The 14,307-nt window shown below is 35.8% G+C and overlaps 1 protein-coding gene across 2 annotated transcripts in view; it reads right to left on the reverse strand.

The window, feature by feature from the left end:
• The window catches only part of LOC107505996 (charged multivesicular body protein 3), a 93,838-nt gene extending 79,847 nt beyond the window's left edge, over positions 1 to 13,991 (reverse strand). The window contains exons 1-3 of one of the 2 annotated variants that reach the window (XM_036224104.1): positions 13,287 to 13,991; positions 10,991 to 11,130; positions 1,220 to 1,335 (exon numbers count right to left, since the gene is read on the reverse strand). In XM_036224104.1, coding sequence (XP_036079997.1) covers positions 1,220 to 1,335; positions 10,991 to 11,130; positions 13,287 to 13,512 — 482 coding nt within the window. In that variant the 5' untranslated portion in view covers positions 13,513 to 13,991. The remainder of the gene's footprint in view (positions 1 to 1,219; positions 1,336 to 10,990; positions 11,131 to 13,286) is intronic. The other variant, XM_036224108.1, reaches the window with a different exon arrangement.
• Between the last annotated feature and the right edge of the window lie 316 nt (positions 13,992 to 14,307).

A 14,307-nucleotide genomic window follows, 5' to 3' on the forward strand; every position in this document is an offset into this window, starting at 1 on the left:
CTACAATAGCTCTCACTCTATATGATGAGTGAGCAAACCAAGGACAGTAAGGAGAGCTGAAGCAAACATAGGCCCACAGGAGAAGGGCAGGGAAATCTGAGGTGTAACGGTGGTGTAGGAGGGTTTTCTCTAGCTAATGGGTTTCTTATTGTGGCCACATATAAGAGACATAGGTAAGTCAGGCATATCTACCTATACTAGAAATTACCTGGGAGGGTGAAGTGGGTAAAGAGGATCAAATATATGGTAGCTGAAGGAAACTGGACTTTGGGTGGTAATCACACAATAGAATATATAAATGTCAAATTATAATGTACACCTGAAAATTATATAATTGTATTAACCAATGCTACCCCAATAAACTTAATTTAAAAAAATTTTAAAAATTTTAAAAATAAAAATAATAAAACAGCAAGAGAAAAAGAATAGCAACAACAAAGAAATTACCTAATATTGTGGGGGTTTCTACAGAGATATCATATGCTCCTTCCTCAGCACTAAATAAAACACACTGTTCATGCCAATCTTTTATTAAATATTTATTGAATAGTTAAATGAATGAATGAATTTAGATTATAATTTGGTACTAGAAATTGAAATAAAATGCATTTTTAAGAATGGAATAATAAAACAAGAAATAATTTGACAAATTAAATACTGAAGATGATGACAAAAAGAAAAACAAAAATGTCCGCAAGGATTCTTGACTAAGAAAATGGAAAAAAAAGCAAATAGTAAAAAGAAAAGGAAAGGCAGAAAGGGCACATGGTTTATTAAGGAAAAAGTAGATGAATCAATTTGGACACTAGGTTTAGGGAACAGGATATACCTCCGATAATTGTAGGGCTGATGAAAATGAGCATCAAAATGCAAACTAAAGGGTCAGAATTATGGAAGATTTAGGTCAGCATAAAGTTGTTACCTAAAGCCATAAATATGTTGAAGTCTCTTTTGGAAAGAAAACTGAAACATAAAGAACTGAAGACATACTCTTAAGAGTAACCTCCACTAGAAAAAACAGAAGAATCAGAGAGGAAAAAAGAGATCGCAGAAAGTAAATAATCACCAGTTTATCAAAAGCTAATCAAGCACCTGTGTAATCAACAGTGTGCTAAACATTATAATTAGCTTTCAGTTTAAAGAGGTTTCTACTATCATTGTTTGTATTCTAAAAATTCTGGTCAGAACGCAAATTCTAATAATTGCTTAATCAACTTACCTGGGGTCACTGGAACAGTTAAAAGTGCCTGTACGTATTCCAAATCTTGACACTTTTTTCACCATTTTCTCCCAGTGGATTTTACCCACCAATGGACTTCTGTCGTTTGCTATAACCTATTCCCGCAAAAGAAAAACAGAAACTTGAATTACTTAAAATGGAGTCAAACTAACCATTTATAATATAACTTCACTTTTTTGAAAAAGATATTGTTCCCAGTTCTTGTTCACTATATTATATTACCATTGCCATACTTGTAGAAGGAGCAACTGTCCAATTGGAAAAGACCAGAAAGACTGAACTATATACAGTACATTAAACTCCCACACTACAATACTCAGATGGCAGTTACATAAAAGGTGAGTGTCAAAGCTATATTAAAAAGCTAGCCACAGGTGAACACACAGTGTAAATATATATATACGCCTTACTGTTAAAGTGTACATTTGAAACTTATTATATTTTAACCTGTTACCATAAAAAAATTAATTGAAAAAAAAAGCTAGCTACATCCTTTCTCTACCATGTGACCTATTCTCTAGAACTAAGTTACACAAGATTAAGAAAATGGCCCTGGAGTCATTTCATTTCTCTGCTCTGAAAATTTAAAACAATAATCCAAATAAAGCTTACTAAAAATAATCAGATATGGGTTCAAAGAGTTCAAATTTCACTTTTTTAAAAGTATAATTATAGAGTCAAGAGTCAGACACATTTTCTATTAAACAATGCTTTGACTAAATCAATACAACTACTTCTATGGCTCTTTCACAACAATCATGAAAGACTCTAACATATAAAAAGAATTACCATAATGAATTCTACATTTTTGAAATTCTACTTCAAAATTACAAATAGCTTTCAAATACAATTAGGACTGGGAGAAGAAAATAATTTCTTTAAAAAAAAAAACTAAAAAAACCTGTAAATTAACCTTCAAAATGGGTACTAATTTCTTTCTTAGTCATTCTACTAGTTAACACCTTTTCTCTTTATTCCCTAATCCTCCTGTTTTGAATGAAGAATTTCAATAGATAAAAATAAAAAAAGAAAGAAAGAAATATATATTAAAAATAAAGACACAAACAAAAATAATTAAGTGGTAACTTAAAGGAAAATCAAAAAACGTCTTCATGAAAACATAATTTAAGCCCAGGGCTTATGGGCCTGGTTTTTGTTTTTGTTTTTGTTTTTTAAATAAATGCTAGATTACTCATGCTATTTAATTCAAAATTACAACACAATACCCTGGGGCCTCTAATCTTTTTGGGAGGAAAAAAAAAAGCCTCTAGGAAGTGAAATCCCAGGAGTGTGTGTAAAATGAGTGCCAATAGTCAACAACCTAGAAGCAGCAGGAGATGGTACAGCTACTTTATCTATGGCCCCTCTGTCACAGTGTAACAAATTTCAAGGGCAACAGGAGAAGAGAGAGCACATAGTGGTGACAAGTGACACTTTATGTGTCCAGTAATCTCTGCCACATACCGTTGATATTATCATCCTCATTACTTAAAGAGACATATGTGCATATGTAACATTTTGTAACATAATTTTGATGCTTAATCAATACACACATGCACACAATATGGAGCACTAAATAAATCGTTTTGATAGCACTTTTTAGTGAAAATAAATGTCCTTATTGAGACAGACACAAATTATTATTCAAATGGTCAGATGGTTGAGATAACTAGGAAGAGAGGCAATTTGAGGACACTTATCTTAATAGGTGAAAACTCCTTCTGCCAGTAGGTACACATTGGTTACATTACACAATAGGTCCCTAGCTTCCACATTTTTCAGTGGTCCAAAAGTGCTGTATCAATTTTACTTGAAGAATAAGGGAGATCTAGCAAGGCTGGCATTTCCCTCCCCCCACCCCCACCCATACAACTAAACACAGTAGTCAATACAGTCTTCCATCAAGTAACCAAAGAAATCGTGAATTTACTTTTCAGATCACTCAGGATTAAGTTGTCTCTGTGTGATCCTATCACCATACTTCCGGTTCTGCCTTCTTTTTACAAGAACTCTCTTTCATGTCCATTTTCTAATCAAGATTGCAAATAACCCATACATTTCAGGTATATATTTTAATGATACTGCACCAAGAGATTAATCAAGAGGTTGCTTTAATCTATATAAGACATGGTCCTAAGTCTAGGGGCATCTTCCAGTGAAGATCCCATTCACTGCACAGGTATCTTTCAGACTTATAAGGGCTCCAATGCTAGAAATAGTAGTTGGAATGAGAGGGGCTTGTTCCCAGACACCCAAGTTATAGCACGGACAACAGAAAAGAGTGAAGAGAGGTGGGAACACCCCTGGGGCAAGCACATGACAATGTTTAACTCCAGAGCCTTATTTATTTAGCAAGCCCTTCCCACTTTTGAAGAGTTTAATGACCCCTGACTAAGAGAGCCACAAAAACTGAAATATCCCCCAGGCATTTCAAGAAAGCATTTTTTTTTTTTTTGACTCTACAGTTATGTTTCCACAATTAGAAGCTACTTTGCCCAACATCCTAAATAATTATATTATTCAAGTGAAGGTTCAGCATAAATTAAATTTGGTGGAAGCTGAATTAAACAATAACTAAAAATGTTAATATTTTCACAAAATAACTCATCTGGCTGAGTCACATGGCACAACGAAATACCTTAAGCCTATTACTACTGTGTCACACTATCAAGAGTTCCCAATTTATAGCTTATACCCAAAAGTATGCACAAGGTTTTGAGAGGCATTCACACTGCTGTTCTTATTAAGAAGGGAAGGCAAACTCCTAGGCAGTTCAGGAAGGATTTTATGTTCTCTGTGGGGAATATTTTCAGAGACTAGAAAAAAATTAGATAAAAGTACAGCCTGAGTTCCCAAGTCTGGGACAGACGTGGCAACACAAGTTAGAAATGAAGCAATCTTTCTATCCCCTCCCCAAGATATCATCTGTCTCTAACTAGCATCCCAACACTTGTTCACCACTGCACTTCCAGCAGCTAGTCTAAAGGCGCTAGCCTAACTCATTTGGGTACTCATTAAATATTTATGTTGAACCAAAGGATTTCAGCTTTTTATGGTTTCTTAACTGTTTCTTCTACTTCCGATTGTACAGGTTTTCTAAAGACCCCAAGTTTTTGATTACTGTTATAACAAAAAGTTCTTCTCCAGCAACTTGTCATCTGGAAGGTTTTGGACAAACATTAGCATAAATAGTACCTTGCTACGCAATTGTACATCAATGTTTTTAACCCCAGTCAGACAAACTTTCAATCCAGTGTATTTAACAATACTCTTTTTCCGGGAAAACAACAACAACAACAACAACAAAAAACTAGTACAATTTCCTTAGGTTCCATTTCACTGTCTAATAGACTTTTTTAAGATCTCTCAAAATGCTAGCACCATCATGGACCACCTGATTTAGCTGGGAAAGATAATCATATACTACGATTTTTACTGGCCTACATATTTTAGTAAACCAAACTGTAAGCTGTTTTATGGCACGGGTGATAAGTTATTTGTCTTTGTGCCCTCGGTGCTTAACACAAAGGTCAGAGGACATCCATTAGATCTCAATAAATATTTGTTAGATGGTTGGATGAATGGGTGAAACCAGTAGATTGCTGGTTTCACAACTAGCTCTCCAGAAAAAAAAAAAGGAGCTCTGATTTGCTTATTTCCTTAGTGTAAATACTCCCAAATGGCTAACTGAAAGTTAGCAACATGACATCTCTAAATGTAGAGTTGGAAAGAGGGTTAACAATTGCCCTTCATGATGCAGTAATGAGCTAGCTCCAGCACATCACTAGATGGAACTGGGTTGTCATGTGATGCCCAAGTGCCTATATTTCCTGATGTCAATCTTGTGTAGCCCAATTAAACTTACAAAGAAAAACTGGGCCGCAGGTTACCTCGTCTCTTCCACATGTACTACAGGCATTACATTGGTATAAAAAAACACCACACATTTTTGCCTATGTTTTAGAGGTAGGTTTTATAATCAGAACATTTGGCATATTCCTTTTAATATTGTTAATTCCCATACAACAACATCTAGGCTAAATTAAAGAACATAACCTCATAGGACAGAAGTGTTATGCTATGATATTTTCTACATATCTCAACATTTTATTGTAACAGGGAGTTTCCACTATGAAAATCACAGACAAACCTAAATGTATACATGCAAATTTTATGAAATCATTAAAAGTAAGGACGAGTGATCAACAAAAACAAAACTCAATGGCATTGAATTACTTCTTTGGTATTTCCACAAGCTTCTTTTCTGAGTAAACACAAAAGTTTTTCACCAATATGAAATAAAGGATAAAGTAGCTTGCCATGGATGTTGTCTTTAGAGTAGTGACAAGAAAGGAATGACTAGGTTAGAATCTCCCTGGGCAAAGCTACTGTCTGGGAACAAAGATGAACAAATTTAAAACAGCTATTAACTCCTTTCAGCCAAACAGGAAATACATTAACATAATATTTCAGTAAACACTGACCCAAAGCTTTACTTTAAATAATGTGATACTTTCACTGCTATCTCAATTCTAGTGATGTTAAATTCCTTATGATGTGACAAAGCCAGTAGGGAACAAATACCATTGTCCTTCTTTGAACTTCTTTGAAAAAAAGTCATAGAGATATTAAAATGTTAAGGATAAATCCATAAAACCCATAAAGCATGCAGTTTTTTCTATTTCAGAAGACTAGCCACTGTTCTATCTGCCTGGGAGTCTTATGAAAGAAAAGTGTCTTCTGTTTGTGATGCTAAGAAGATTGGGTGGCAGCAGAATCAAGGCATCCACAAAACTGGAATATAAATAGCTAATGAAGAATATAATCAAGCAGGAAAACTTAGAATGTTAGAAAGGACTGTTAGAAAAAAGAGCTGTCAGTTCTTTCTACCTTATATTATTGAGATTGTAGAATAGACACAGAAAAGCTTGACATGAAAATGAGTATCCTAGTACTCTATTTTAATGGGATAATTCATGAGCACTAATACATCTTCAAACAAGAGGAGAAAAATATAAAGATCATTAATATGTATTGTGCAAAAAATAAACTCATGAGTTGTAGAGAAGACAGAAATCATAAGGAATATAGATTGAATTAGATATTTATTTTTCCTTTCATGGTGTCATTCCACATGTAGTGTCACTGAAAAAGATAATCAGCCTAGATTGCCAATCAATCCATTCCAGAAAAATAATGAACTGACCAAATAATGGAATACCTAAGTCATATACCCTTTTATTAAAGTCATGTTTTCCCTAAGTAAATCCAGATATCCTTTCAGTAAAATGACATCTGAAGTCTAAAGTGCTAATTATCAGTTATATGCCACCTAAATACATTTTTTCTCAATAAATACAAAAGGAAACTATAATTCATCTGAGTAAAGAAGTATTAGAAACTGGAAGGAAAAAAAGAACTTGGATGTGCTTAAATTTTTCTTACATAGGATACTTAAAATAAAGGCAATTTGAAGAGGACTGAATTGGCTGGGATTTATGTACCCTAATGGTTAAAAAAAAAAAAGACAGAACAAACTAAAATTCGTCAGCTTCTTTTAAAATAACAATTAGAAAAGAATAATTCAAATTGTTAGAAAATAATTCTTGAAAGCTATTTTTTACAAGATTAGATAAACATGACCTGAGTTGAAAGAATGAAAAGCAACCAAGAGAATATTTTTCTTCTGTTTATAGCACATACTTTTAATTTAAAAAAGAAAAAGATAAGAAGAAAAAAAACTCCTCTTTTAGAAGTTAAAACAAAGTGTCTGTGTTGATTAGGTTGGCTGGTGAGTTCAGAGTGCCGAGGAAAGGGTTTCAGTCTCAGTCTTTTCAATCGTCCTGCCAGACAGAGACTGCTCTTCCAACCCAAGCCAGCCATTTGACAGACGTAAGCCACTAGTCCCAAATACTACAAGCCGGACAGTGGTGATCTTGAAGGTCACTGGAAAAATTAAGTGTCTGTGTTCTGCTAGGCCATTAACACACAGAAAATTATACAAATACATGTCATTTTCCTTAGGAGTCATTTTTCAACTACTAATACCTATGAGGTTCAAAAACTATTTTAAGGAAAAAATAATTTAGTGATTAGAATTTACAATGCTAACATTCACTATCATTCATTATTTGTTCTTCACTTCATTCAAGCAACACCTTATCAGAGAATTCCTTGCCGCTCTGTCTCCTTACCCTAATTTGCCTAGCTTATTTTTCTTCTTTGCATTTTCCACTAACTGACGTTATATTAAATATTTATTTATTTAGTGCCTACCTCTCCCAAATAAAATGTGAGCTGCCTGAGAGAGCAATGACCTAGCCTAGTGTATGTTCCTGGTATATCTTCAGGGTTTGGCATATATTTATCTGCCAAATAAACTGTCTGAATTTTGGCACACAAGGGAGTTAAATCCATGGTTACCTTCAATGGTACATCAAAAAATAGTAGATCATTCATAAGCTAAGAATATATTGCTAATTAGTGAACCAAAATGTATTTATTTTCTATAGGTAGCACCCTATAAACCAGACTTTTGACAGTTTTTCCAAGGTTAGAAGGTGCTTAGCATCTTTAACATTCATCTCTAGGGATCGTTCAACGTGTGGACAAACATTTCAACACAGAACACAGAGCAGTGAGACTGGCTATTCAACTCATTCTCAGTAATAAAACTAAAATTGTTGCAACAAGTCAGTCTTTCTTAATCAGATTACCAGAAATAAATATCTGGGAAAAGAAACAATAACAATTTACATATAAATTAAAACTTTAAAGATGCTACAGTTTATTTTTCAATACCAAATAATTAACACAAAAAGAAACTAGAATTTGATGGATAAGATACAGACTATATCTCCTAGGTTCTCCCCCTTCGTGGAATTTAAAAATTACTAAATTACAAAAATGTCTACAGAGTCAATGCAATCCCTATCAAAATATCAATGGCATTTTTCACAGAACTAGAAAAAATAATCTTAAAATGTATATGGAATCACAAAAGACCTCGAACAACCAAAGCAATCTTGAGAAAGAAAAAAGCTGGAGGTATCACACAAGCTTAATATCAAACTATACTACAAAGCTATAGTAATCAAAACAGCATGGTACTGGCATAAAAACAAATACACATATCAATGGAACAGAATAGAGACAGAGAAATAAACCCATGCTTATATGGTCAATTAATCTATGACAAAGGAGGCAAGATATACAATGGAGTAAAGAAAGTCTTTTCAATAAATGGTGTTGGGAAACCTGGACAAACACACACACACACACACACACAAAGAAACTAGATACTTCCTTTACACCATATACCCAAATAATCTCAAAATGGACTAGAGACTTAAAGGTAAGACCTGAAGCCATAAAATGTCTAGAAGAAAACATAGACAGTAAACTCTTTGACACTCCTCTTAGTAATATTTTTTTGGACATGTCTCCTTGGGCAAAAGAAAAAATAAACAAATGGGATTATCAGACTAAAAAGATTTTGCAGAGAGAAGGAAACTATCAACAAAATGATAAGACAATCTATTGAATGGGAGATTTATGTCAGTTATATATCTGATATGGGATTACTATCTGAAATAAATAAAGAACTCATACAACTTTAAGACTAAGAAAAACCAAACAATCTGCTTAAAAATGGGCAGAGGACCTGAATAGACATTTCTCCAAAGAGGACATACAAATGACCATCAGACATATGAAAAGATGCTCAACAACACTAATCAGCAAATCAAAACAACAATAAGATATCACCTCATACCTGTAAGAATGGCTATCATCAATAAATCAACAAACAAATGTTGGACAAGATGTGGAGAAAAGGGAACCCATGTACACTGTTGGTGGGACTGTAAATTGGTGCAGCCACTATGGAAAACAGTATGAAGGTTCCTCAAACAATTAAAAATAGAACTACCATATGACCCAGCAATTCTACTCTTGGGTATTTATCCGAAGAAATCTAAAACACTAATTCAAAAAGATACACACACCCCTATGTTTACTGCAGCATTATTTACAAAAGCCAAGATATGGAAGCAACCTAAGTGTTCACTGATGACTGGAGTAAGAAGATGCGGTACATATATACAATGGAATAATACTCAGCCTAAAAAAAAATGAATTGTGACAATATGATTGGACCTAGATGGTATTAAGTGAAATCTAATAAAATAAATGAACAAACAAAACAGAAACAAACTCATACCTATAGAGAAGAAACTGGTAAGTTGCCAGTTGAAAGTGGAATTGGAGGGATAAGTGGAAAAGTTGAAAGACATTAAGAGGTACAAATTACCAGTTATAAAAACAATCACAGGGATATTAAGTACAGCATGGGGAATACAGTCAATGACATTAGAATAATTATGTATGTTATCAGGTGGATAGATTTATTGGGATGATCACTTTATAAGGTACATAAATGTCATCGCTATGTTGCACACCTGAAACTAATGTTACACTATACGTCAACTGTAACTGGAAAATAAATTAATTTAAAAAATTACTGACATAGATATCTGAGGACAATAGGTCAAACACACTAACAAGGTTGCAAAGAAAAGTCGTAGATATCCAATGCAATCACCTGAGGAATTCCCAAACCTTAACCCTTTTGCCCACTTACCCACAGCATTGTCCCATCATATATATATATATATATATTTGAGGCCATATGTAATGGAGAATCTATCTGTTTACAATCATAATGCAAACAGCAATAGACCAGAGCTGCAACTAAGGTCTCTGAACTCAGCTTTTTCTATCACATTTTGCAGTCACTATCTCATATTGAAGGAAATATGAAACAACAGCTAATTTGATTTTTATACCCTAAATCAAACTTTGCCAACCCCAGTATGAAATTTTAAGAGCACTGGACAGGAAATAAGGGGACCTGGGATTTGACCCTGGTTCAATAATTACAATTTTAGCTGAATTCATACTATTAATTTACCTGATATTTTTGTTACTTTAAGTAAACTTACATTTTAAAAAAATCTGAATAACTTTAGGCTTGCCCTAAACAATATTTATGAAATTAAATATTCAATATACTGATTTTTCTAACATACATTAAAATACATAAATGTTTATGTATGCCCACCCATTCACCATGAGTGGAACATAAACTACACTTTGGGAAGCATAAGAGACTCTTTTTAAAGTCCTTCAGAGCTCTAAAATTCTAATATGCTAATTAAATCTCAGTTTTGATAAGAGCTAGGGTTTAAAATTATAATCTCATCAATTTCATAAGCAAAGTAATGAGCAACCACCACTAATCCCTATAATAGCTCTTCCTATATAGTCACAAAGTCACCTATCTTCCTATTGAAGGATTCCTTTACTTTAGGGTTTTTCTTTTAGATATAAAAATTATTTGGATCACTGAATTAAAAACTGGAGTAAGCAAAAATTGAGAGAAACAGCTCATATCACTAAATAAAAGAAATATGTATGTGTGCTTCTTATTTTAATGAAGATCCAACAACTAAAGGGGATTTACTTCTGCTGATTCTAAACAATCGATCCCCTTTCCCCAACACTCCACCTCCCTGGCTCTTCAATTTTCATTTCCCTGGTCTGCAAAATCTCTTTAAGAGGACACTGGAGCTTCCATATAAGAACTGAGTTATGCCTAAGAAACATGACATAAGTGTACACAGAAGTGTTGCCAGCTGGTGCATACTATTTCGGTAAAAATAAATTCGCTTCTATCACTGTTTCTGATACCTGAACCAGCCAGATGCCATCTTTTGTGTCTTCTACAAGCTCATAGAAGTGCATTTCACCACTGAAATTGGTACTAGAAACAGATTCAGATGCTTCTTCTTCTTTGAGTGCAGAGTAGAGCTCACCTTCCATCAAGTCACCTGAAGACAGGAAAGAATAATACTAATAAGACTGCAAAAATCCCTTGTTCCCAAATTCAATGATTAGTTCCATTTTATACTATTAAAAATCATGTTATTGTAGTCTACAGAAGAGTAGAGCCTGAATATACCCATTTAAAATTTGTACATTCAGTAAATATGTAATAAGAACCTATTACCTAGGCAAAAATGAACAAAATGGACAAAAATCCACCTCCTCATGGGGCTTATATTCTTGGGGGAGGGGGTCATCACATAATTTTTTAGGAAATTACTAAATTTATGCCAGTCCAAAAGCCACCACAATATTATTCAGTTTTGTGTACAACATGTCCAGGCTTCAAATAATTTTTAAACAATATGATATATATACTTTTGGCTTAGAAGGTTTAGGAATGGGTTTACAAAATTTGCCATCACCACTTGCTAAAAAATAGCTACAGAGCTTATATGACTTGGAGGTTAGATACAAACTCCACATTCATCTACATATTAACAGTGTAAATTTAGTTTGTGTCATCAAATAAAAAGTAAAGGAAAACACTAATATCAAATTATTTTAACTTTTGCCTTAAATGAGAAAATAAGAACTTTATCATGATAGCAGCAAAACCATTCACAATAAATATTTAGATTACAAAGTTAAATTCAATTGCTATACTAAGGTTTCCTTTCTATTTAAGTGATATGTACACTCCTGTACACTCAATGTAACAAGTGTTTTTAGGCCCAAACGCAGGCAACACTAAATCAAAGTCAAAAGAAAAAAAAAGTTATATTAAACTATTTTACCATAAAAAATGATTTGGCTTTGGCAGTTAAGACACTTCTCATTTCTAAACCTAGAAGAGTTTATTTCTTAGAGAGATCTTCTATTCAACTCCATTCCCCACCCCCAACAGAAGTCACCATATACCAGTTAATAAACAAGAGACAAAAATATACAATTTTGTTTCCTCTAAAGAAAAATGTATCACTTTTACAAAGAGGGCTCCCTTCTCTACTCCAGTAGTGATATATGAGTTTGATAACCCTTAATTTGCAAATATGTGAGTGCTAAATCCTCTGAAGTCAGTATTTTTGTCTATCATACTATATGGCTATATGGCTACAGAGTATAAATAAATTTTTTTTTTGTAAAAAACAGAGCTGACAAATATATTTGAAACCATCAGTTTCAACTGCTTCCTACAGCCACCCAGAATGCCTTTCTCAAATGACAGTACATTTCCCTTCCAGGAAATGTATCTAAACAAAGATATACTTTGCTCAGAGTTAGGGAAAAGAAAAAAAACCATATTTCTCATTCAATGCTACCCCAAAACCAACAGTTATTGTAAATGCATTCTTTAAGATGTTATTCCTTTAGCACTATTTCAATTCTATTTCACAACCCATTTAAGTTGATGTAGCAGTCAGTGCCTGTGACACAGAAGGGAAAAAAAAGTTTACAAACAAACATTAAAAAAAAAAAATCCTGAAATAACGTAGGCACGCACACACACGCGCGCGCACACACACACCCCCTCATTTTTACCCTCATTTTTACCAAACTTAAAGTTCAAAAAACTAGTACTGTACAGTGTACTCTTTCTCTCTATACTTAAACTCATTATCTTATTCATTATTTTAAATTTAGATCTTAGGCCTAAATGCATCTTTGATATTAAATATTCCATTATTTTTCTGAATAATTTGCTCTAATTATTGTGACAAATACTGCTGTCTGTAGATAACATATTGGGGTTTCTCTTCTGTCCTTATGAATTTAAACTGACAATGCTTTCCAGTTTGTAACATTACTAAATTCTGAGAAAATCACTCAACTTAGTATACAATGCTAAGAAGCTGCACTTTAAACCTTTTAAATTAACCTTAAAAACACCTCTACCCTTACATAATTCCAGACCCCTTCTCCAAACGAGGATTCATATATATATAGATATAGATACATATATAGTGTGTGTGTGTGTGTGTGTGTGTGTGTGTGTGTGTGTATGTGTATAGAAAACCTGGACAAAGAAAAACTGGGCAGCTCTCCGAGGAGTCGGCTTAACTCTTCCCGGTAAGGCCTTCTGGAGTACCACCAGGTACGAGGAAGTACAGGTCGCCCCTACCACGGGTGGAGGGGGACCCCAGAAGAGCTGGATACTCGCCTGACTTTTCCACCAGCTCCCGGACATCCTTCTTCTCTGGCAGCCCCGAGTATCCCAGCCCTCGGCACTCCAGAATGGTCCTCAGCTTCTTGAAACTCAGCGCCACCGGATCCACCAGCTGGGTGGCAAAGATGCCAGTTTCGTACCACACAATGGCTTCGAAAAACCTGGCCAGAACAAACAGGACCAGGAAATAGAGGAGCAGGAAAAAAAGCTTCAGCCACATCTTCCCCTGCGTCTTCTCTCCTCAGAGCTCAGAAAAGAAAGAGAGGGCGAGGGAGTATCACGCCGGTCTGGTCGAGGGCACTATTTGCGCGTGCGGTCCGGCCCTAGCTGCCGTCACTGTCGGAACATCTTGGGCCCCGAGGCAGGTGGATTTGGGTGTCTGTGCAAAGGGAACAGACGAGGAGGGGCAGCGGCGCAGAGCTTCACGCGGGGTCTTCCAGCCAAGAGGCGAGAAAAACACACAGACAAAAACTTAAACAGCTCCAATCCATTAAAATCTGAAAGAAGAGTAGCGCGGGGAGAGCCCGCGGGGAAGAACGAAACCAGGCACGTTCCCCGGGCAGGGGACACTGACCAGGGTGGCAGGGTCGGCCTTCCAGCACCGTAATCTCAAAAGGGAGAAGGATGTCAAAAAATAATTCTGGTCCACAAAGGAAGCGCGGTCGGGGCGCAGGCGGGGCCGGAGGGGCAGGCCGGGATCCCGCGGCGGCGGGTCAGGAAGGCGCCGCGCTCGGCCGGGCCAGGCCCGGGGCCCAGCGCGGGAAGGAGCGGCCGCTGCAGCACCGCGCCCGGCGCCCAGGGCCCAGGCCCCGCCGGCCGCCCAAGCCCCGCGAGAAGCGCGGCAGGCACAGCGGCGGCGGCGGCTCCAGGTTCGCTCCGGCCGGCGGGCGGCGCCTTTCAGGCGGGCGGACACCGCTGCCCAGCCCCGGAGGGGACGTCGCGATCTCTGCAGAGAAAAATGGGGCGCGCGGAGCGAAGGTCCTCAAGGAAAAAAAGGAAAAAAAAATAGGCTCGA

The sequence above is a fragment of the Rousettus aegyptiacus genome, unplaced genomic scaffold (genome assembly GCF_014176215.1).
Source record: "Rousettus aegyptiacus isolate mRouAeg1 unplaced genomic scaffold, mRouAeg1.p scaffold_m13_p_7, whole genome shotgun sequence".
In the NCBI taxonomy this organism is placed as follows: Eukaryota; Metazoa; Chordata; class Mammalia; order Chiroptera; family Pteropodidae; genus Rousettus; species Rousettus aegyptiacus.